This window comes from Protopterus annectens, chromosome 6.part0 (genome assembly GCF_019279795.1).
Source record: "Protopterus annectens isolate FY-2018-M chromosome 6.part0, PAN1.0, whole genome shotgun sequence".
Classification (NCBI taxonomy): domain Eukaryota; kingdom Metazoa; phylum Chordata; order Ceratodontiformes; family Protopteridae; genus Protopterus; species Protopterus annectens.
In genome coordinates, this window is record NC_056737.1 from 1,413,292,467 (window position 1) to 1,413,314,369 (window position 21,903).

General features: G+C 41.7%; 1 protein-coding gene across 1 annotated transcript in view; it reads right to left on the minus strand.

Annotated features, from left to right (window-relative positions):
• Positions 1-21,903, minus strand: part of DARS1 (aspartyl-tRNA synthetase 1) — a gene marked incomplete in the record, with an annotated part of 1,501,614 nt that overhangs the window by 966,316 nt on the left and 513,395 nt on the right. The window contains 1 exon segment of the mRNA XM_044074962.1: positions 18,893-18,995. Within this exon segment, the coding sequence (XP_043930897.1) occupies positions 18,893-18,995 (103 nt within the window).

Consider the following 21,903-nt stretch of genomic DNA (forward strand, 5'->3'; position numbering starts at 1 on the left):
TTGAAGAAGTTTATAAAAATGCTTGGCATGAAAGATATGAATTCAGTAATAGAAGTTTTGAGTGACTTTACATATTATTCTCCAAGATACTAAAACTGGGCTAGGCTAGATAGAATTTATATCTCACAGGAACATGTGCATTTAATTGAAGGTCTTGAAACACACCCAATGACTACTTCAGATCGGGTCTACTTTTATTTCCCAAAAAGCCATAATACCAATGACCACAAGACCGAGACAAAACACAAGAAAAGTACAGTTTTGTACCTACCATAAATGTAGATGTCCGATAGGTATGCATCTGCAGTCCTAACATATGGGTTGTCCTGCCCCAGGCAGCCCCTCGGTCGGACGGATTCCAAAGTCCGGGTCCGGCCTCGGCTGATGTCACACTTCACCCGACGTCATAGCTGCTGTGTATTGGGTATAAAGGCATCAGCCGACGCCATTTTCCTCAGTGTTTCTTGCCCCAGATGCCAGGTGCCCTCTAGGAAGGCTAAATTTGGATAAATGCAAATAATTCCAAACAGTAGAGAGCAAACAATATAAGAATGTATATACATATATACAAACAAATACACCATAATAGATTCCCCCAGCTAGCTACAAGAGGGGTAAATACCCTAGGAATACCACAGAGGGGAAGGAGGGCGGGTAATCCTGACTGCAGATGCATACCTATCGGACATCTACATTTATGGTAGGTACAAAACTGTACTATGTCCTTCAAGGATGCATCTGCAGTCCTAACATATGGGTAGAATTCCATAGCCAAACTGGGGGAGGAGGTACTAAGATAAAGATGGTGTAGTTAAGATCCCTTGCAAAACAGCAGTTGCAAAACCTGCTCGGGATCTGGAGTATAAAGGAAGATTATAATGCTTGGCAAATGTATGCACGGAGCTCCAAGTAGCAGCTTCTAAAATGTCTTTGGTAGCCACTCCTCGTAGGAAAGCTGTAGTGGTGGCTGTAGCTCTTGTGGAGTGAGGCCTGATATTTTCTGGAGTTGTCTTTCCATAGAAAGAGTAACAAAATCTAATGCAATTTCCTATCCATTTTGAGATTGTCTGTTTTGAAATTGCTTTTCCTTGCATTCCTGTTGCATATGCTACCAGAAGCTGGTCAGTTTTTCTGTTGGTCTTAGTTCTGTCAAGATAGTAGCGTAATTGTCTGTGCACATCCAAGGTATGTAGTAGTCTTTCCCCCCTGTTCTGTGGGTTGGGGAAGAATGTAGGCAAGTGAATCGCTTGGTTCAATGATACTCTGGAGACCACTTCTTGCATAAAAGTAGGGTTAGTTCTCAGAGACACTCTATCCTGATGGAAGATAAGGAAGGGCTGTACTGCCATTAATGCCTGTAACTCAGATACCCTTCTTGCTGAAGTGATTGCAAGCAGGAAAGCAGTTTTCCAAGATAAGAACTGTAATTCTGCTGTTGCTGCTGGTTCAAAAGGGGGAAGTGTTAACTTTTCCAGCACAAAGTTAAGATCCCATGTAGGCAAAGGTGGTTTCCTTGGAGGCTTTACATTTTTAATTCCTCTCAGGAACTGCCTGAGTAGAGGATGAGAGAAGACTGGAGGATCCATGTTGTATTCTGCTGAAATTGCTGATGCATGAATCTTAATGGAGGAGTAGGAAAGGCCATTGTGGAAGAGTTCTGCTAAGTATTCCAGGATGTTTGCTATGTTTGTTAATGATGCATTTTCCCCTTTTGCTGCACTCCAAATGAGGTATCTTTTCCATTTGGCTGAATAAGTCTTCCTTGTGGAAGGTCTGCGAGCCTCCAGGATAATGTCCTTAACCCTCTGAGATAAATCTGGGTTATTTTGTTTTATGCAATATTCCAAGCAGCTAGCTGTAGTGTTTTCAAGTTTGGATGTAGGATCTTGTAGTTGTTCTGTGTTAGAAGTAAAGGACATAGAGGTAGAGGATATGCGTGTGTCCGAGACATGCTTCTCAGTAGCGGGTACCAATGTTGCCTCGGCCAGTCTGGAGCTATCAGGATTATCATTGGCTGATCCTCTTTGATCTTCAGTAGGACTTTGTACATCAAAGGAAGAGGTGGGAATGCATATGCTGTCAGGTTTTTCCAGCTGAAGGATAGGGAGTCCACCCTCCAAGCAAGTGGGTGGTATGCTCTTGTGCAGAATTTCTTCAATTGGTGGTTGTGTGGGGAGGCGAACAGGTCTATTTCTGGTAGTCCCCATTTCTTTGTTATGGTTTTGAAGATATCTGGATGCAGCATCCATTCGTGAGCATCCGTGGTAGTTCTGCTTAAGGTGTCTGCTAGTGAATTTTCTTTTCCTGGTACAAATCTGGCCTGGAGTTGAATGTTGAGGTTCAGGGCCACGTTCCACAGGTCCATTGCCATCCGGCATAGAGGATATGAGTGTGTACCTCCCTGTTTGTTGATGTACCACATGACTGTGGTGTTGTCCGTCCTTATCAGCAGGTGACCTTGTTGAAGAAATGGTCTGAATGCCTGGATTGCATGTTTCACTGCCAGCATCTCCTTTTGATTTATGTGTAGATTCAGCTGGTCTTGTGTCCATAGGCCTTGTATACACTTGTCCACCATGTGCGCCCCCCAGCCTAGGTCTGAGGCGTCCGTGGTGATGGTCTGGCTTGGATGTGGTTTGTGGAAAGGCAATCCTCTGTTCAACTGACAGGCCTGAGCCCACCACAGGAATTCTTGCTTCAGGCATGGAATTATTGGAATCTGGGCTTCTAGACTGTGCTTGTGTTGAGACCATACATTCCTTAGGTACCATTGCAACTTTTTCATATGCAGTCTGGCATGCGGAATCAATATTATGCAGGATGCCATGTAACCCAGGGCTTACAGGACTTTCCTTGCAGTAAGCTGGGTCTGTGTTGTTAATGTCATGAAATAGAGTGGTAGTTGCTTTTGTTTTTCTTCTGTGAGAAATGCCATCTGAGTTGAGGTGTCCAGTTCTGCACCCAAGAATGTTATCCTTTGGGATGGTACCAGCCTTGACTTTTGCATGTTGACTGTGTATCCCAAGGCTTGCAGCAGTTGTATAACCTTTTCCAAATCTTTTGTTAATTTTGTCTTGTTGTCTGCTTGTATTAGGCAGTCGTCCAGGTATGGGTAAATTTGAATTCCCTGAAGCCTGCAATGAGCAATTACTGATGCCAGGCATTTCGTGAATACTCTGGGCACAGTAGATAAGCCAAAGGGCAATGCTGAGAATTGATAATGCTCTGATCCTGCAAGAAATCTGAGGTGTCTTCTGCAATCTGGTTGTATAGGGACGTGCAGGTATGCCTCCTTGAGATCTAGAGTCACCAGCCAAGACTCCTTGCCCAGCATGGGAAGAAGTTGCTGTAGGGTCAGCATTTTGAATTTTGGAACAATGAGGTATGTGTTCAGAGCGGACAGGTCGAGAATAGGCCTCCATTGATTTTCTTTTCTTGGTACAAGGAAAAGTCTGGAGTAAAATCCTTGTCCTTGTTCCATAGGCGGTACCTTTTCTATAGCTCTCATCCTTAGTAGGTTGTTGATTTGTCTTAGAGCGTTTGTTTTTTGGCTTGGTGGTAGGTTTGGCATTCCTCTCTTTTTGGTAGAGTGTGGAAGTGAAACCTGTAGCCTTTGTCTATTGTTTGTAAAGTCCATTTGTCTCCTGTAATGTAATGCCAGTTTACGGAAAATAAGGCTAGTTTTCCGCCCAAGGGTGCTTCCAGTTGTTCCCTGGTAGGCGGAATCAGAGCCAAGTCATTGTGTCTGTCCTGTGGAAGTGGTTGTAGCTGAATCTGTGGCAGTACTTCTCTGGTTGTTAGGCTGCCACTGACGTCCCCTGTAGGCACCCCTGGATTGACCTCTGCCTCTTGGGCATCTATTTCTGCCTCTCTGTGCTCTGGAGGTGTCTGGAAAGGACCAATTCTTCGAAGGCCAATTTCTGCTAAACCTCGGAGGTTGGACCTGTAAGAAATCCTTGACTGTTTGGACAGATTTTACTTTTTCTTCCACCTTCTTTAGAACCTGCTGTGCAGGGGAGCCAAACAAACTTTGTTTCTCCATAGGAGCATCTAGGAGGTTTGACTTAACATGGTCTGGTAAGGATTGTTCTTTTAACCAGGCATGCCTTCTAATCACTGTTCCAGTCATAGCTGATCTAAAGGAAGCCTCCAGTGCATCATAGCCACATTTTAAGAAATGGTTACTGACCTGCTGAGAATTATGTACCAAATCCTGAAGGGACTTACGGTCTATAGGTTCAGGAGAGAACAGTTTTTTATTTAGCTGGTCTAACAAAAATTCCTGGTACTGAATCATGTGAAATTGACAGTTTAAGGCCCTGGCCGAAAGAGTAGCAGAAGTATAAACCTTTTTACCCCATCTCTCTAATGCTCTAGATTCCCTTTCAGAGGGGAGAGGGTTTTTGGCAGAGGCAGCTGCTACAGCTTTGGGGCCCTGTGAAATGGTTTCAGGATCTGCAATAGGAGCCTTATACAAATGGTAGTGTGTGTCCGGGACCCTGTAATATCTGTCAGGCTTGGCAGGGGCCAGAGGGAGAGAATCAGGGGCAGTACAGGCATCATTATATGCATCATCAACAACAGTTAGTACTGGAGGAATGGCTAAAGGCCTATGCTGTGGTAAATGTAAAAAGGTCCTTAGCCTTTTCCTTGAATCTGAAAAATCCTGGCCCTGCCATTGAAAATGTTCTCTCATAGCATGTAAGGTTTCCCCAAAAGAAAATTCTTCAGGAGGAGAGGCAGAAGGAATGGAGTCTTCTGCATCAGAATCCTCATAAGGAGAATATAGGCCTTCCGGAGGGTCTGAAATATCAGAGTCATTCGAGGAATAGTCTGTAGAAACAGGATCCGGGGGTTCAGTTCTAGGCCTCTTATCTGGAGGGGGTTGAGAGGCCCTGTCTGGGTGAGGTTGGGATCCCCTGATCAAAGAAATGAGATCCTCAGCCAGGCTGAGCATTTGGGAACTAGAGGTAGGCCTGTGTGAGGGAGTTTTAGCAGGTAAGGCCTTAGAAGATTTAGCTGCTTTAGCCCTGGAAAAACCCTTGATAGACATAGATGCAGGGGGTCTAGCAGCTCCACGGGCAGGGATAGATATGTCTAAAGGAATAGTATCTGATAAATCCTAGGTGCCTGCTTCAGCAGGGGTAATTTCAGTAGCAGATTCAGCCATGCTCTGTGAGGCCTCGGCTATCGGAGGCATGCTTTCGGCCAAAGGAAGAACCGAGGACTCGGTTTCAGCCGAAACCGAGACACTCGCGGTTGGCTTAACCGTGGTTTCAGCCGAAACCGCGGACCGCGAGTGTCGGTCCTTTTCCTTACGCTTTTTAGCTAATTGTGTAGTCGGAGTCTCCGATGGCATTTTGTATGCAAAAGCGGGACCAAAAAACTCCTCTGCAAACTCCGACCGACGTCTAGGCGTCCGTCGGTTGAAGGAAGCACAGGCTAGACAAGCTGATACATCGTGGTCTGGGCCTAAACAAGGAAGGCAGTAAGAGTGGAAATCCTTATGAGGTATTTGTTTCCCACAAGTTAAACAATTATTTACTTTTTCTGACATCGGCTGAGGCAAGAAAGAGTCCCCAACGGGGTACTTAGCTTTTTAGAAGTCTTCGGTAGTAGAAATCTCTGGATCTGGCCAACCGGCACTTGCGAACAGCTTCTGCTTCGGGCACCACGCGGCAAGAAAGACTGAGGAAAATGGCGTCGGCTGATGCCTTTATACCCAATACACAGCAGCTATGACGTCGGGTGAAGTGCGACATCAGCCGAGGCCGGACCCGGACTTTGGAATCCGGCCGACCGAGGGGCTGCCTGGGGCAGGACAACCCATATGTTAGGACTGCAGATGCATCCTTGAAGGACATCATGGAATCATGAATTGCATAAGTATTCTCAGGGCAAGTGAATACTTGTCTAAAACAACAGTAAATAACAACTTACCACCTAAAACCCACCAAGATGGGGGGGCTATGCCCCTCACACACCCCTAACTCTGGGATCACACTACAGTGGAAAAATGGCAAAATCCTCCCATTGGACAAGTATTCACTTGCCCTCTGAATATTTACGTGATTTGTGATTCTGTGTTTCGTGATTTTTGTCTCGATCTTGTGGTCGTCGGTATTTTGGCTTTTCAGGGAAATAAAAGCAAACCCTTCAGATCATGTGCCGATAATAACTAAAATAAAAATGTAAGGTAATGAAATAAAAATGAGACACTGGTACTTTCCCACCTATTAACTGAAAAGAGAGGAATTTAAGGAATGGGTTTTGGAATTAATTCAGGAGCTACTAGAGAAGATAGAAATTTCTTCTGAAAATATAGCTAGGGAGTGGAATAAAATTAAAGTGGAGTTTAAAACTAGGGTGGAAATAAAGGAAAGGGAGATATGGCTAAGAATTGACCAGAATTATTTATAGGGACTGACAAATGTTAAAGTATTGCAAAATAGGGGGAATCTGTCAGAACAAGAAAAGGAGAAACTGAAGAATGCTAAACAGAAAATAAGGCATTACCTCAATAATATGCACGAGTTTAGAAAGACTGCTGTTAAGCAACTGTTTTTGATGATAATTCTAGAGCACAAAAACTGTTAGCACAATGACTTAGGCAACAGAAAGTGGAAAGGGCTGTCACCAAGCTTAGGGTGCTTATAACAAGGAAGATAACAGGTACTGTAGAAGTATTAGAAATATTTTGAAAATTTTATGAACGTTTGTATAAAGCACAGAAACATGGAAATCAAGAAAAGGTGCAAATGGAAATGTTTACAGAAGAATTAAATATGCCAAGGTTAGAGGTAGATGAAGCTCAAGTACTAACAGTTAAGATAGGAAGAGATGAGATAAAAATGGCTAAGTATAGCCAATCTACAGGAAACTCCCATGAATAGATGGTATTCCTGTGGAAGTTTAGTAGCTAGGAGGGAAAAACTGATAAATATCTGGAAAGTTTTAAGAGTATTTTAAGAGGAGGAGAAGTACCAGCATCCTGGTGTTTATGTCTATAATGGTTAAAACAACGGCAAAAGTGATACCAAAACAAGACAGATATTTATCAGTGTGGTTTTGTGGAGGGGAGGCAAACATGTGACAATATTAACAGAACACTGATGATCCCGAGGGAAGAAGAATGTAAGAACATACCACTGTTACTGCTGGGTCTTGATGCAGAGAAAACATCTGACAGAGTAGACGGAGACTGCTTGAGTAGGGCAATGGAATTATTTGCTTTCCCGGATACAATTATAAGGCTGATTAGGAGCATATATGAGGATTTGGAGTTAAAATTAAAGTGTGAGGGGTCCTCTCTGATAACTTCTGCTTGAGTAGAGGAACTAGGCAGGGCTGTCTGCTTTCCCTTTTGTTGTTTGCATTACATTAAGAACCACTGGCAAAGAAAATAAGGGACTCAGAAATTCAAGGATATAACTGGTATGGTAATCGGATATAACTGGTATGGTAATCAAGAAAAGTTGGTTTTATTTGCAGATTATTGTTTTGTACTAATAAAACCAGCGAAGGACACCTCAGTGCTGTGGAACATTCTGAGACAGTTTCAGATCTTTTCAGGATATAAAATTAATGAGGACAAAACAAAGGCACAGATGAATTGTTTCAGCAATATCCACATTTATGGAGCCATGGTAAAATGTAGTATTTAAGAATACTTGTTAAAAAGGATTCTGTTATGACAGCTAAAAATATGTGGGAAGAGACCAAACAAAGGATAATACAAAAACTGAAACTGGAAGCTCTTGTTTACAGATATGTATAGCAAGATACAAGCAGTGAAAATGTTTTAGTCCCTTTAGTTTATATATAGGTCAGGCATATTTTTATCAACCAGAGGAGAAGTTGGGGACATTAATTAATTAACAGTTGAAGGATTTTATCTGTGAGGTGAACACAACAAGGGGATAGTGGGATAACTTGATCCTTCCAGTAGAGCAAAGTGGTTTAGGAGTACCTTATTTTAAGGAATACTTTAGAGCTACACAGTTAAGGCGCATATACATAACACAAGCAAAAAGCTATAATTCAAAATGGAAAGGGATGACGAAGCAAGGAGGAAATTCAATAAATAAAGAGACAGTAGGATTTTGGATGCAGATCCTTAAGGAGAATAAAAATACCATACATAATATTACATTCATAAAGTAGCAGAAAGTCAGCACTAAAAAATTAAAAGCACTACACCCTCACAAACTCCCCTTGAGTACCTTGTTCCCCATTGGCCCTTTTTTTTCAATTATAAAGGAATTCCCAATACTATTCTAGCATGTCCAAAGGTCAGTTGTCAATCTCCTCTCCGGTCCAGCTGGTGAATCTGGGAATCTTGAGGCAATGTTACAACTGCCTCATGTACACAGACAACCCTCTCCTCCTCCCAACAAATTCCAACACATGTGAGAGATGCAACCATACACCCAAACTGGAGGCTAAGCTCTCTCAACTCAGTACTGGCGTAACCAGTCAGGAGGAAAAGGAAACCACACTCACTACAATTCCAGTCTCACATAGACCTACCACGACAGCAAACCAAACACATAAACACACAAAAACATACTTGGAGGCTCTAAATAAAAATCTGCCTAAGCAGCAGAGACCTCCAAAGCAGACACCCAAGCAATCGCACACCCAAAACAAAACATGTGCAACACATAGCTCACAAAGCCAGTGTCCCAAACAGTCACAGCCCTTAAGGCTAAACAACACACCTGATACACTTGTAATAGGTGACTATCGTCAGGCACACTGACATCCCGCTCACCAGGCTGAACAAGGAGAAGGTCACGGTGAGCTGCCTGTCGGGTGCTAGGATCCGCCACATAACACAAGCACTCAGGTAACTCCAAGGCAAGTACAAATATGACTCAGTCATTGTCCATGCTGGTGTGAATGACCTGAGACGTACCTCCCTGGACTACATGAAAAGAGACAGAGGAGCTCTCTGAGCATGTAGCCCAGGCCGGTATGACCCTGACCTTGAGTAGCATCTTACCCTCACCAAGAATGATGCCACAATATGAAGACAAGATGATCAATTTCAACAACTGGCTTAAGTATTGGTGTCATTCAAAGGGGATCCAATGCCTGTCAGCCTGGGATGACATGCTCGACAAGCCACGATGCTTCGCTAGGGACGGCTTGCACCTATCACCCCCTGGGCTTTCGGATATTGGCAAAGGATCTTGCTACCCCCATAGTGCCTTTTTTAGGCAAGGCTCAAAAGACAAACCCACCTCCATAGGTATAACACGGGATAAGAAACTAAGAGTAGTACTACTCAACGCCAGAAGTCTAAACCTCAAGATGCATGCACTCAAAACTCTCCTTAGCATGGAGAACATCGATATCTGTGCAGTAACAGAAACCTGGTTCAAGGCTCCCGAGAGCACCCCAGCACTAACAGGTTATACCTCATACCATGCTTTTCGGCCCCAAAACTTGGACCGAACCACAAAAGGAGGGGGAGTATCAATATTCGCCAAAGATACCCACATCTCCAGGTTGGTGGCACAACACGAAGCATCAGAGACTATCCATGTGCAACTAACAGTGGGTAAAACTGCCTTCCAGTTTACAGCCTGCTACAGACCACCCTCCCAAACCCAAGAACTCCACTCGGCCTTCCTGAGAACACTGGAAAATATGAAGGTCTCTCCAAACACCATTATATTGGGCGACTTCAACTACCCAAACATAGACTGGGAGCCTTACTCTAGCTCCAACACCCTAGCACAAAGGTTCCTAGAATTTAAAAACTCAAATGCTATGGAACAACTTGTTACCACTCCCACAAGAGGGGAAAACATACTGGACCTGATCATCACCAACATGGGGACTCTATGCTCCAGACCAGACGTGTATCCCTCACTGGTGAGATCAGACCATAAACTAATCTCACTGGATATTCACATCCCGACCCCACCCCCTGCCCAGAAAACCACAGTGAAAAACTTCTCTAAAGCAAATTTCACACTCCTCAAAACCGAGGTGGAATCCTTCAAAGCCCCCGGGCCTGTGGAAAATACGGCCCAGACCGCAGAATCCTTTATAAACGCATTCTATGAACACCTTCAGGAATGCATGGATCATGCAATCCCAAATAAAACCAAGACCCAATCCTCCAAAGGCAGACGTCCTGTCTGGTGGACCCCAGCCATAAACAAGCTATACAATAGAAGGAGGAAGCTACTACATGATAGAGCAAAATCCCAAAAAGGGAGGGCATCTCTGATCAGTATTGGCAAAAAACTACGGGCACTCATAAAATCGTCTAAGGCCAGCTTTGACAGAAAAATTGCACAGGACACTAAGGATAATCACAAGGCTTTCTTTAGTTATGTTAGGAACCTGGGTGGGAATTCCCAGATATGCTCAGAATTAGTCCAAAATGACAAAAAATACACCAAACCCACAGACATTGCCAACATCTTAGCTGACAGGTTCAGCAACCCCCCCCCCCCCCACCAAAAGGGCAAATATCTATCCCAGCAGAGTGCTGCCCCCCTGACATCTCAGATGCTCAGGTAAGAGCCGCCCTCTCCAAAGCAAAAAACACAGCATCAATGGGACCAGACAGTGTCCCGGGCTGCGTACTACATGAACTCCAAGAAGAGCTAAACCCAAACATAAAACTACTGTTCAATCTCAGCCTTACTACAGGATATGTACCCAAAGAGTGGCGTACAGCAACGGTGGTCCCTCTCCACAAAGGTGGTGCCTCAACGGATCCTGGAAACTATTGCCCCATAAGCCTGACTAGCTTGGTCTGCAAAGCTATGGAAAGAATCATCATGGACACTGACACTGGATCCTACCCAGTTCGGCTTTGTTAAGGGCAGATCCTGCCTCTTAAACCTGGTCAATTTCTCTGAAACAGTCACCAAGGCCATTGACGAGGGGAAGGTGGTCCACACAGCCTACCTGGACCTCGCAAAAGCCTTCGATACAATACCCCACTCGGGCATTATAGATAAGCTCACCAGCTTAAATATAAACCCCTATGTCACTAGATGGGTTGCAAACTGGCTCAAGGACAGAACCCACATGGTTAGAATTGCTGGAGCCATGTCAGACTCCAAACCAGTTACAAGTGGCGTCCCACAAGGCTCAGTCCTGGGACCTCTCTTGATCGGTATATATTTCTCAGAGGTGCAGGCCAACACGGAAGGACTGTGGCTGACCAAGTTCGCAGATGACTGCAAACTGGGCGCCTAAATCGACTCTCCAGCCGACACAAGCATCCTCCAAAAGGGCCTCATAGAAACAGACAACTGGTGCCAGAGCCATGGCCTCAAGCTAAATGCCAAAAAGTGTATAGTCATCCCCTTTGGCAAAAACAAAGTGCCCACAAATTACCACATAAGTGGTAATCCATTAAGTACGGAAGAAGTAATTAGGGACCTGGGGACCCACGTTGAGAGCAATCTCTCATTTGACAACCACGTGGCCAAAGTGGTTAGAAAAACATTTTATATAGCCCACCTAATCATGAAGGGATTCACATCTAGATCAGGGGAGGTCATCGTGCCTCTTTACTCATCCCTCATCAGGCCCATAATTGAGTACAATGCCCCTTTTGGGATGTACCTTACCAGACACCTGCAGCAACTGGAAAGACCCCAAAAGTACCTCACCAAGAGGATCAAAGGGCTCAAACAGATGCCATGTGCTGCCCGGTTAAAGAAACTCCAGCTCTACTCAGTGGCATACCGCCTGCTCAGAGGCGATCTGTGCCTGACATATAAAGCCATGTCCAACCCGGAATTAATGGACATGCTACACCTCAGAAAATCCAAATCCCTCCGAGCTACACGATCGAGAGACTTGAACCTCAGCACTGAAATAAATAGGACATGCTGGTGGGACAGATTCATAACCCAGAGGCTCTCTTCACTCTGGAATAAAATCCCAGTCCAGGTTAGGCAGAGTCCCTCATTGGCTCTCTTCAAGAGGAATCTTGATGAGTGGATGGGGGATCGTAGGTTTACCCCAGGTATCACTTCTGTGTCACTGTTAGACAGAGGCACAGTATACTAACCTCGAAAAAGGGCATAGCAAAATTAATGTAAAATGGGTGGCGAAAGCCAAACACACTCTGGCTAGGCTTATAAATGCCATAGGGCAGATAGCCTAGTATGAACCTATGAACCTATAAGATCTAGGCCAACACAAGAATGCAGAAAGGAGATTTTACTGAAAGGGATGACTACAATTAGGGGTTAATGATTAGGCAAGAGGGACTGGAATTTATTGGACAAAACTGACAAGGGAACCAAGATATTGAGAGCAAATAGATTGGGAAAGGTAATAGAATGAGAAGAGGTCAAGAAGACATTTGGACTGCAGACTAGAGACTGCCTTTCCTATCAGGGACGGATAGGCAAAGAGAAATCTACAATAGAAGCTGATGTTAAAAACTGGATAATAAGTAGGGCATATAAAATAGGAATCAGTCATGGGAGATTAGAAAAGATTGGTAAGAGAAACTAGATAAGCAGTTCACAAGGAAATAATGGGGGGGACATATGTATGACTCCCAAATAAGCAACAATGTCTAGAAGATTTAGGATTTTTGCTTGGAAATGTTAACATGGGTATTTTTATTTCCCAAACAGACTCCAAAGAATTTTTCCTTGGGTAGATGGCAAATGCTGGAGTTGCAAAGTAGAAGAAAAAGGTAATTGCGAATGTATGTTTTGGGAGTGAAATGAGTTGGCAGACTTTTAAAAAATTTCCTACAGAGTACTCTGTCACACATAATGGGTGAGTAAATGGGTGTAACTAAGGAAATTATGTTTTTTCAGCTGGGATACAGGATCTGAACTGCCTAGACAAAGTAAGGCCTTCTTTAAGTTTAATTCTGATGGCTGCCAAAAATGCAATGACTAGAAAATGGAAATCAAAGTGTATACCAACTGTATCTGAAGTAGGGGATATTGTAACAGAGATAAAAGAACTAAAAGTGAGATTTTTAGGAAAAGAGTTGGAGCAAATTACATAGGAAAAAAAGGAAACTGTAGGAACAATACATGCAGGATGTTTTCGAGGAAGAGTGGGGTTTAAGACAAGGCAGGAATTTAACAATTCATGCAATGTTGGATAACTGTATAAAAGAACATTTGTGATATATAATGTTTGTAACTGTGAATATAACATTTTTTTAAATTTATGAATGTATGTTTGCCTACGTCTTAAACAATAATTTAATAAACGTGTTACAAAATATCCTCCTTATCCTGGACAGGTCCACTAGTCCTCTTCAACTAGCAAGAGTGGTCAATCACATCACAGCTCATTGCTGGCAATCTAACTCTCGCATACATTCCTGGAAGGAGATCCCTGCTACACAAATGTTTTTTTACCCTTACAGACCTTTTAATTAATGGGCGCTAGTAGGTGTTACATCAGATCACTACACTGTCAAGTCAAAGCATGTAGCATGTAGAAGGACTACCTGAAATGTAGCTGCCTAGCAGCAATTGCTGTGGCTGCATCAGTTACCTTCCTTATTAGGAGCAGCTTCAGAGAGGGAGTTGTCCCATCAGTCTGGAAGGGAGCCATAATCACTCATCCACACACAACTGTTCTCATTAGTCCACTCACCCATATCCTTGATAGTGATGCACATGGACAATTGTCAGATGCACTGCCCACTAACCATTTCACTTGTACCTCCAAGTACTGCATACACAGTTCCCTTTTTATTCTTAAGATATCGTGTGTGTGCGGGGACTGTGCTGCCTTGCTTCCTAACTTATTAAAAGCATTCTACATAATCTGTGATACTCTCCTTGAACAAAGGCTTTCCAAGCTTAGCCTAGATAAACCTGCATAAACTGGCTAATACTCTCCTCCTAGCAAATCACAAACAACTTTCCTCAGTGAGGCCTCAGAGCTAGCTCACATCTCCATGGCTTTGATTGTAAAGGACACACTAGAAGCTGAAAACATGGCAGTCTACAAAGCCATCACACCAGAAGACTCAATGCAACCTGCCTCCGGTCAGTGGCTGTGACAATACTTCACTGGGTCCAGTGTCACTAGACCTACAGAAAATACTATTATCAACCAGACTCTCCTTGATTTCCCATCATGTCTCTTTTTGCCATTTTTTTTATTTACTTGCGCTTAGGAGGAATGTTTCTCCAAGGCCTTGGCCAGCGACATAATGGAATGAAACCAGGCACATACCCTCTTAGGGGTGTACTTCCAGATAGTCTAGGTTTTCCTCCTGGCTGTCATCACAGTGAACCTGGTGTAGTATGGTCTAGCATCCACTTCACAATTAAGGCCAAGGCAGAAAAGGCAACTAACATGGACCAGTTTTCTGTGATCTATACAATTGTCCTTTTGTAACAATGACATCACTGTCAAGACTCACTATCAGACATTGGAAACTATCAGAAATACTCTAAGAGTACAGAAAAAGAATTCCCTATTTGACCATTAAGACTGTGGCAGGAAAGGTGTGAAGATGACATTAGCTAATGTCACCCTTAAACTCCCACAATGTCCTGATGGCTGAGTGGGTGGCAGTCTGCAAGGCTACTGGGGAAGGTACAGTTCTGGAAGTCATGTCAAACATGTGCTTCCTGAATGTGGGGAATCTAATTTTGACTGTGACAGTGACCAGTATGGGGGACATTTTTTTTTAAACGACTCTGGTAAGTGGTTTCTTCCTCCAACATCGTAATATCACCACAAGTTTAAAAATAAAAGTCTTTCAGTGGCACAAGAGATCCAGGACACCGTTTTGTTAGGCATAAGTTTGACTTCTGCTTGAATCTGATAAAAATGAATTCATGGCAGAATTAAAACTTATGTTTTACTGGAGGATACCCCACAGAAGGGTGCACCCTTTCTGATTTCCCCAACTTAATATACTACACTCGAAGACTGCTGCACAGCATGGAAAGATAGATTTCCTCTAAAGGAGATGAATTCCAGTTCAAGTATATTTCTACATTCACCAGTATTTGATCTCACAGCATTCACAGAGGTTATATAAAACTATGGAGCAATAGTATAGGACTGTTACTGCTCAGGATGAATCACATTCAAAGGGGTGCAGTGTAAGCTCAAGGATTATTTCCCTCTAAATGAGACATCAGGATTAAAACTGCAAGACATCCTTGGATAAGGAGAAAAAGTGCAATATTTGAGATGGAAATGAAGTTTTCATTTCGGAAAAGGGAGACCTAAAAGTGTCCTAGAGTATGCTGTAGTAGACACTGTTAATGACGATGCAGTAAAGACCAGCTGAATAAAATGCTATCTCACAATGTTGCAGGAAAGCAATGACACTTGCAGGGCTGCAAAAAAGTACAAAAGAAAGTAAAAAGGCAAAAAGTAATTACAGGTTTTACAAAAAGAGGGTCCTACAGCTACAGAGGTCAGCAATGAACTGTAGTCTCTAAAGAACTGTACCATGATCACCGGGCTATAGGCAAACTTCAAATTAATAAATAAAAAAAAAAGTCTCAAAAAGGAAAGCATTGGACCCAATGCTCCACAAATACCATCAGCTGTAAATATACCTTCCAGAATCCCTTCTTTTGGCACAGAGGGAACTCTATTATGCACACCTAGCACACCTCAAAACAGAAACTGGGAGAAGAAATTAAACAGGATCTACAAAATGTAATGAGGATTTATGCTTCACTCACAGGAAAACTCTTGAGGATATTTTTTTCCAGGTGTCCTCTTCTACATGCCAAACATCAAGTTTTCCATTATCAGACTCAAGTCCATTCATTCTCTAGCAGCGGGGAATCCCCAGAACTGCTAAGGCTACAGCTGTCCAGAGGGGCAGCCATTCAGGCAGATAATGGGGAGTTCTGAACTGCATTTGGGTATTAATAGCATGCAAAAGTCTTTCATCCTGTCCCTGGGTGGGGCTGGAGATGGAGAATGGGCTACCCACCTCATTATGTGGACTCACAATGCTCTCCTCCATGCGAGTACAAGCTCATGTGCACTCGCTAATGATGGCTGTCACCAGACTATGGTTGGTTAGCTGTAAGCCCACCACTAGGACATCCACTGCAATGCTGCCTCTCCTGTGAGTGGTCATGGCTGTGTAAATCCTGCTCCACTCTGCCCTCACCTCCCATAATGGCACTCACATACTTCTCTGGCTGCTTTGTAAACTGCTAGAACCACCTGCAGAATCTGGATTGCCTGGGCTGTAGTCAAACCTTTATTCCTCTATGCAAACGTCACTGGCAACTATAAAGATACTTTTAAACAGTACCATCACTTTCTTAACTTAACTGAGACCAATTAGTGTCAACTGACTGAAAAGAAACAACTAAAAGCAGTCTTGCTTCTTTCTTGGCCTTTTGTCTGATGAACTGAAAATGGAAGCTTACAAAAAAGAACTACTGCAGCCTTCCTTTTAATGGAGAGACGGCGTGGACACTGACAAAAACCCTGTCAGATGATCATTCCAGTGGTCACTTGCTGCCATTTAGTTTTTATATGGCATTTTTTGAAAAGGGCTGATAACAGTTTGTCCAAGGTATACTTTTGTGCACTGAAAACTATAACTTGTGCGAAAACAAGAAAAATCAGAAAGCAAGCATCACTGTGCAGAGAATAAAGGCTATTTTCAAAAATTGGTAAAACAACAGAGAGAAAATATATACTAAGTACATGTAGTTCGCTTTTTTAATGCTGAAGTTAATTTATTATTTTTAGTATACAAATGATGTTTTTTAAATATTTTATAAATTCAGGCACTATTGTTTTAAATGTTGTAATTGTTACTTGATGATGACTGGCTGGCTGTATCATGTGTTTTCAACTAACCCCTATTTAAAAGTGGAAATTAAAATGCATTATTTTTATGTACTGATGAAGGGTGGTTAGCCCGAAAGCTTTGCATTATTAAATTTTTATTTTTGGCATAGTAGTTTGTGTCTTGGAAACTTCGTTGTTATACAGCACTGCTCATTGGTTATTTTATATTTTCAAAAAGCAACATCTTCAAAAGACAGGCTCTTAATGGCAGGGAAAATAAAAAAAATAAACAGAACAGGAAGGGAAAACCTCTGCAGAGGCAGACTAGTCTGCAAGACTTTTGCATCAGCCTTCTGAAAAGCGAGACTTCCACAATGTCAGAGAACCACTGGAATTTAAGCATAATGTTAAGACTGGATGCTGAAAATATCATCCAGAATTATTTCTGCAATCTAAGTATCAACTTTAAATTGCATAACAAGATGGATAATTACTAATGTCATCCAGAGACCTGCTGGAACATTTTATTGTATAAGTTTATTTTTTCTACAAAGTTCACTTTAATTTCTCAAGAATAAAATAAAAGCTAAATAAATAAAACTGCAAAGTGGCAACTTTAATTCAAAATGGCTTGAAAATATGAAGAGAAAGACAGTGACTTATAAAGTGGACAACTGACAGATGGCCTGCAACAGTGGCCAATTACATTACTGTTGTGAAAATTTACAGGGTATGTCCTGCACTCTTACCTATCACATATATTCCTGGAATAGAGATCTATGCAGTGCAAATGCCCACCCCCCTCCCCCCCAGACTTTTTAATTAATAGCTGTCAATTATAGTTATACTAAAATACTAGGGCAAATACAGAAGACTTTAAAATTTGTATGATTCACTACAATGCTTGTTGCAAAAGGCAGCAAGATGTGCTGATAAAACATTAATAACAAATGGCAGTGAAGTAAAAGCAGCCAGAATCAAGAACCATGTCAACCACCCCCTGTACTGTCTTGCTTACTACAATCCATGGCTTCCTTTCCACAATTAGTACAGTATGTACGGTACAAACTCGATAAAAACTTAATTAGCCATAAAATTGCAACGCTTATACTAACTGAAAAAATTAATACAGATCAGACTTGGAAAAAAAAAAAGAATCCAAACTAAATGAATGTGCTTGGGGGCGGGGGAAGACTCATTTTAATACAGTCGTTCTAACACCTTCTAGCTACTGATTGTTGCAGCCTCATACCCTCCTGGAAATACCTTCCTCATATAACTGGAATATATGTAAAAGTTCTAAACATTTGCTGCTGGTTAGAAAGCCTCACGTGTATAGGCATACATTTTACACATTGTGACTTGAAAAAAATGTAGAGTTGTGTCAGATGTCTCACATATATTCAGTACAAAATGTGACTACTCCTGGGGCCTTCGGGAGAACAAAATGTTTGTTTCCATCTCTTTCTTAGGATAGACAGCATAGATAGTCTAGCAGTTCAGAATGGTAAAAGGGGATAGCAATACCATAAACTAGAAGAAGCACAACTCATTATGTCTAAATAAGTCCAGAAAACTCATCATCCTCAGTATTTTTGTCATCACTCTTTATTCTTTCTTATAACATGAGCAAGTTGAATTCTTTTAAAACTGGCAGCGTATCTAAAAAAAACAATGCAGCTAAACAGAAGCAAACCAAAAGAAATGTTTATAAAGAGTGCCCTCTTTTTCATTCTACAGTATAAAACATTACAGGTTTAATAAATTGAAGGTGCACAATACAGCCTTAAAAAAATACACATTAGTAATGGTACTATTACAAAAAACCACCAGAGCAGTAAAACACAAAATGTTTTTGTCTTTTGTTACCCTCTTTTTTATTGAAAGGACCAAAATCAATGTGGCTAGTCTATGCAAACTACGCAGAATCAGTTCACCGTTAATGTCAAGGAAAGCATGTCAATTTATCTTTTTTCAATGAATGGTCATGAATTAGTCATAATGGAAACCTAGCCAGGAGAACTGTTTTACTCAACAAAAGTCCTGTATTGATACAAATGTGTGAAAATGGATTCAGCCACTATGAGTCCTAGTTCCCAGCATTGTTTACTCTGACAGAAGGATATAGTTTCTTACTTACTTGGCAGCAAACTTTACCATCTGCTTGCTTGCACGATCTCCAACCGCCACAAGTGCCTGGACATTGAATTGCTGTTGACGCAGAACCAAGAAACACTGTTTTCCTGAAGAGAGAAAAAAGTAACACAAGGATCACACTGTTTAGGAAGTTTCTCTTTAAGGCAATAAAAGATAAACAAAAATAAAATCACACGGAAAAATACTATTAACACAAAGCATCCACACAAACAATGAGTAAATAACCATACCTGACAGGAAAATCAGACTGCTCTACTACAGAACAATACAAGCAAGCTATTCTGAAACTCAAGCAATGAAACAATAGGTCTACAAAGAGAAATCAAAATCTCTATAAAGCCAAACTAAGACAGCAACAAAAGGCTTGTAAACAAACTGATTTGAGCTGCAGAAATACAATTTGCTTTTACGTGTCCAGCAAACAAAGCTGTAACTAACTGTGGAGGACAGAAAAGCATGTTACCTGATAATGCCAACACGTTAGAAACAGCAATGTTCTAGAATTTGCACACTCAGAACAGCCTGCATTGACACAGAAGCATTATAACACAAACTTTGAAGGAGGAGGGAGAGGGGACAGAATGTGCAACTAAAGCAATTCTTTCAAAACTGACTGCAGCCATCATACAGCTGTGTACAATGATGACTGAATTCTAATAAGCTGCAAAATCTGTAAGAGCACAAATTCACAGGAAGAATTGTATGATAAAGTTCTTAGACTGGACAAAAAGAGACTAGACCCTGGAAGCAGTGAATACCATTTGCCTATACTTAACACAAGCTTATGTTTTTTCTTTCTATTTATCTATGTGCTTATTTAATTGAATTTATTTTTTTAATTTATTCATTTAACTGGGTAACTGAATAGGTCATCCATGACCCTTTTCAGCCATGGCCTACTCAAGAACCAAAAGGGCAAATACAATACATATGGCCAGTTTAAAGCAGCCCATCACCCTGCATGTTTTTTGGTAGGTGACAGGAACCTACAACACTAAGAAAAATGAAATGCAAATGTGGAGAGGAACATGCAGTCTCCTCACAGAGAAAAATGGATATTAGATATCCACAACAAAACCAGTGATAGAAGAAATGTAGAAAATGACCAAAAACTTCACAGCAAATTAACTTCAAAAAGGCTGTTTAGCTGAGGCGCTAGAGTATTTTGGACTGTAATAAATTTGCTGTGTGGATTTTGATTACCTGTGAAATATTTGGTCATTTTGTACATTTCTTATATCACTGTTTTCATTGTGGATAACTATGTTTCTTGTTTTGTGGCTAAAATGGGATATTAGGACTAAACCCCAGACCCCGAATTAGAGAGGCAGAGATCAGAACCACAGACTAACTTATTCCCTACCCCAATACAAATCAAAAGACAAGATAAAGTACCTTTTATATGGGGGAAAAACTGTTAATGAGATTCAAAGCTGGACAAGCAGTACAGCCTTGTGGGACAAGACAAATACAGTAAGATGGGTCAGGGAAAGACCAACTGATGAAACAAAACAAAGGACAGTCCTACAGCCACTAACACACATTACCCCCAGCTGAGATGCTGTTTGTGGAATAAAAGGGAAAGGCTTGTTACCTTTAAACAGAAGAAAGACAAAGTGGACAGGAAACAAAATAAATGGCTTAAAACACTAATAGTAATCTGTCAGGAGTAGGTCTGCTAGGGCTTTATGTTAACATTATAAAATCAAAAATAAGGTCAGTCAGCACTCAGCAGCTATCAGCCTGCTATTTAAAATGGGCAATCTTCTTCTTTTGGCTTTTCCCATTTAGGGGTTGCCACAGCAGATCACCTGTCCGCTCATGATTAGCTATTTAAAATGGGAAATAATGTAAATAATAACCCATTTCGAAGAAAAGCCTAGACAAAACACTAGCTAGGAAGACAGGGGATAGCATGAACAAATGGGGTTGTGACTATTCTGAATGTGTGAGAAAGTAGTACTCAAAACACTGGGCTCTACTGAAACAAGCAAAACTTTTATTTGCACAATTTAAACAGCAACACAAACAACACTAGCCTACTGACACTGGACCACTGTTCCTAGCAATGCTGACAGTGGTCTAGGTTTGACTACTGACCCAAATGACAAACTGACTGAGAAAATCAACTAGCTGGAGGTCTGTTCATTTGGCAAAAATACTTAGGGATGCATGGAGATACTCCGGACATTGTCTATGACAGCATGTTAGGGATACATGCAGACACTCTGGGCACTGTCTATGACAGCTTGTTAGCTACTTTAGTGTATAATACATGGAAGCAAACATGAACAGCACCATCAACCATTATGTTGCAGTTACAGTAGAGGGCTCATAACCAAAGCATAGGGACAAGGAAATGAATTACAGACCTGCTCACTACATCAGTTGATAAAAGAAAAGATCTTTTTTTGAAGGGCTAACTTTTGAATTTTCTCCTGTAATATCTCCATCTCAGCATATTTTTGAAATCTTCAGCTCCAGTTTATCTGTGGGCACAGATCTCTAGCTGGCATGCATTATGACAGCATGTACTTGATGAAAAGGATGCATTCTAGGCCATTCCCTCACAGTTTCACACCCACGCAATGAGCAAGCACAACCAGGAACACAGAGTAAAATATTAAAATAAAAATTATACACTTGCCCAACTTACAAGAATACCTACGCATGAATGCTACATGGCAGGAGACTAAAACACCCGTCGTGGACAGCATTCTTGTAGAGCAGCTAATAAGGAGTGTACATGTCTGCTATACTTTAATTCAAAGGCCCTCAACAGAATTCAAAACAGAAAAAATTATACCTCCTGGGAGGTTGCAACTGGAGAAAGGCCAAAGGTTCAAAAGGCCAAATCCTAATGTGCAAGGATGCCAAAAGAGCCTCAACTCCAGTAATTGTTCCAGCAATAATAATACTTTCTGAAGGTGTGTACAAACAGCCATGTAAACAATGGAAGCGGCAATACTACTACTGACGTTACCTTTGACAGTA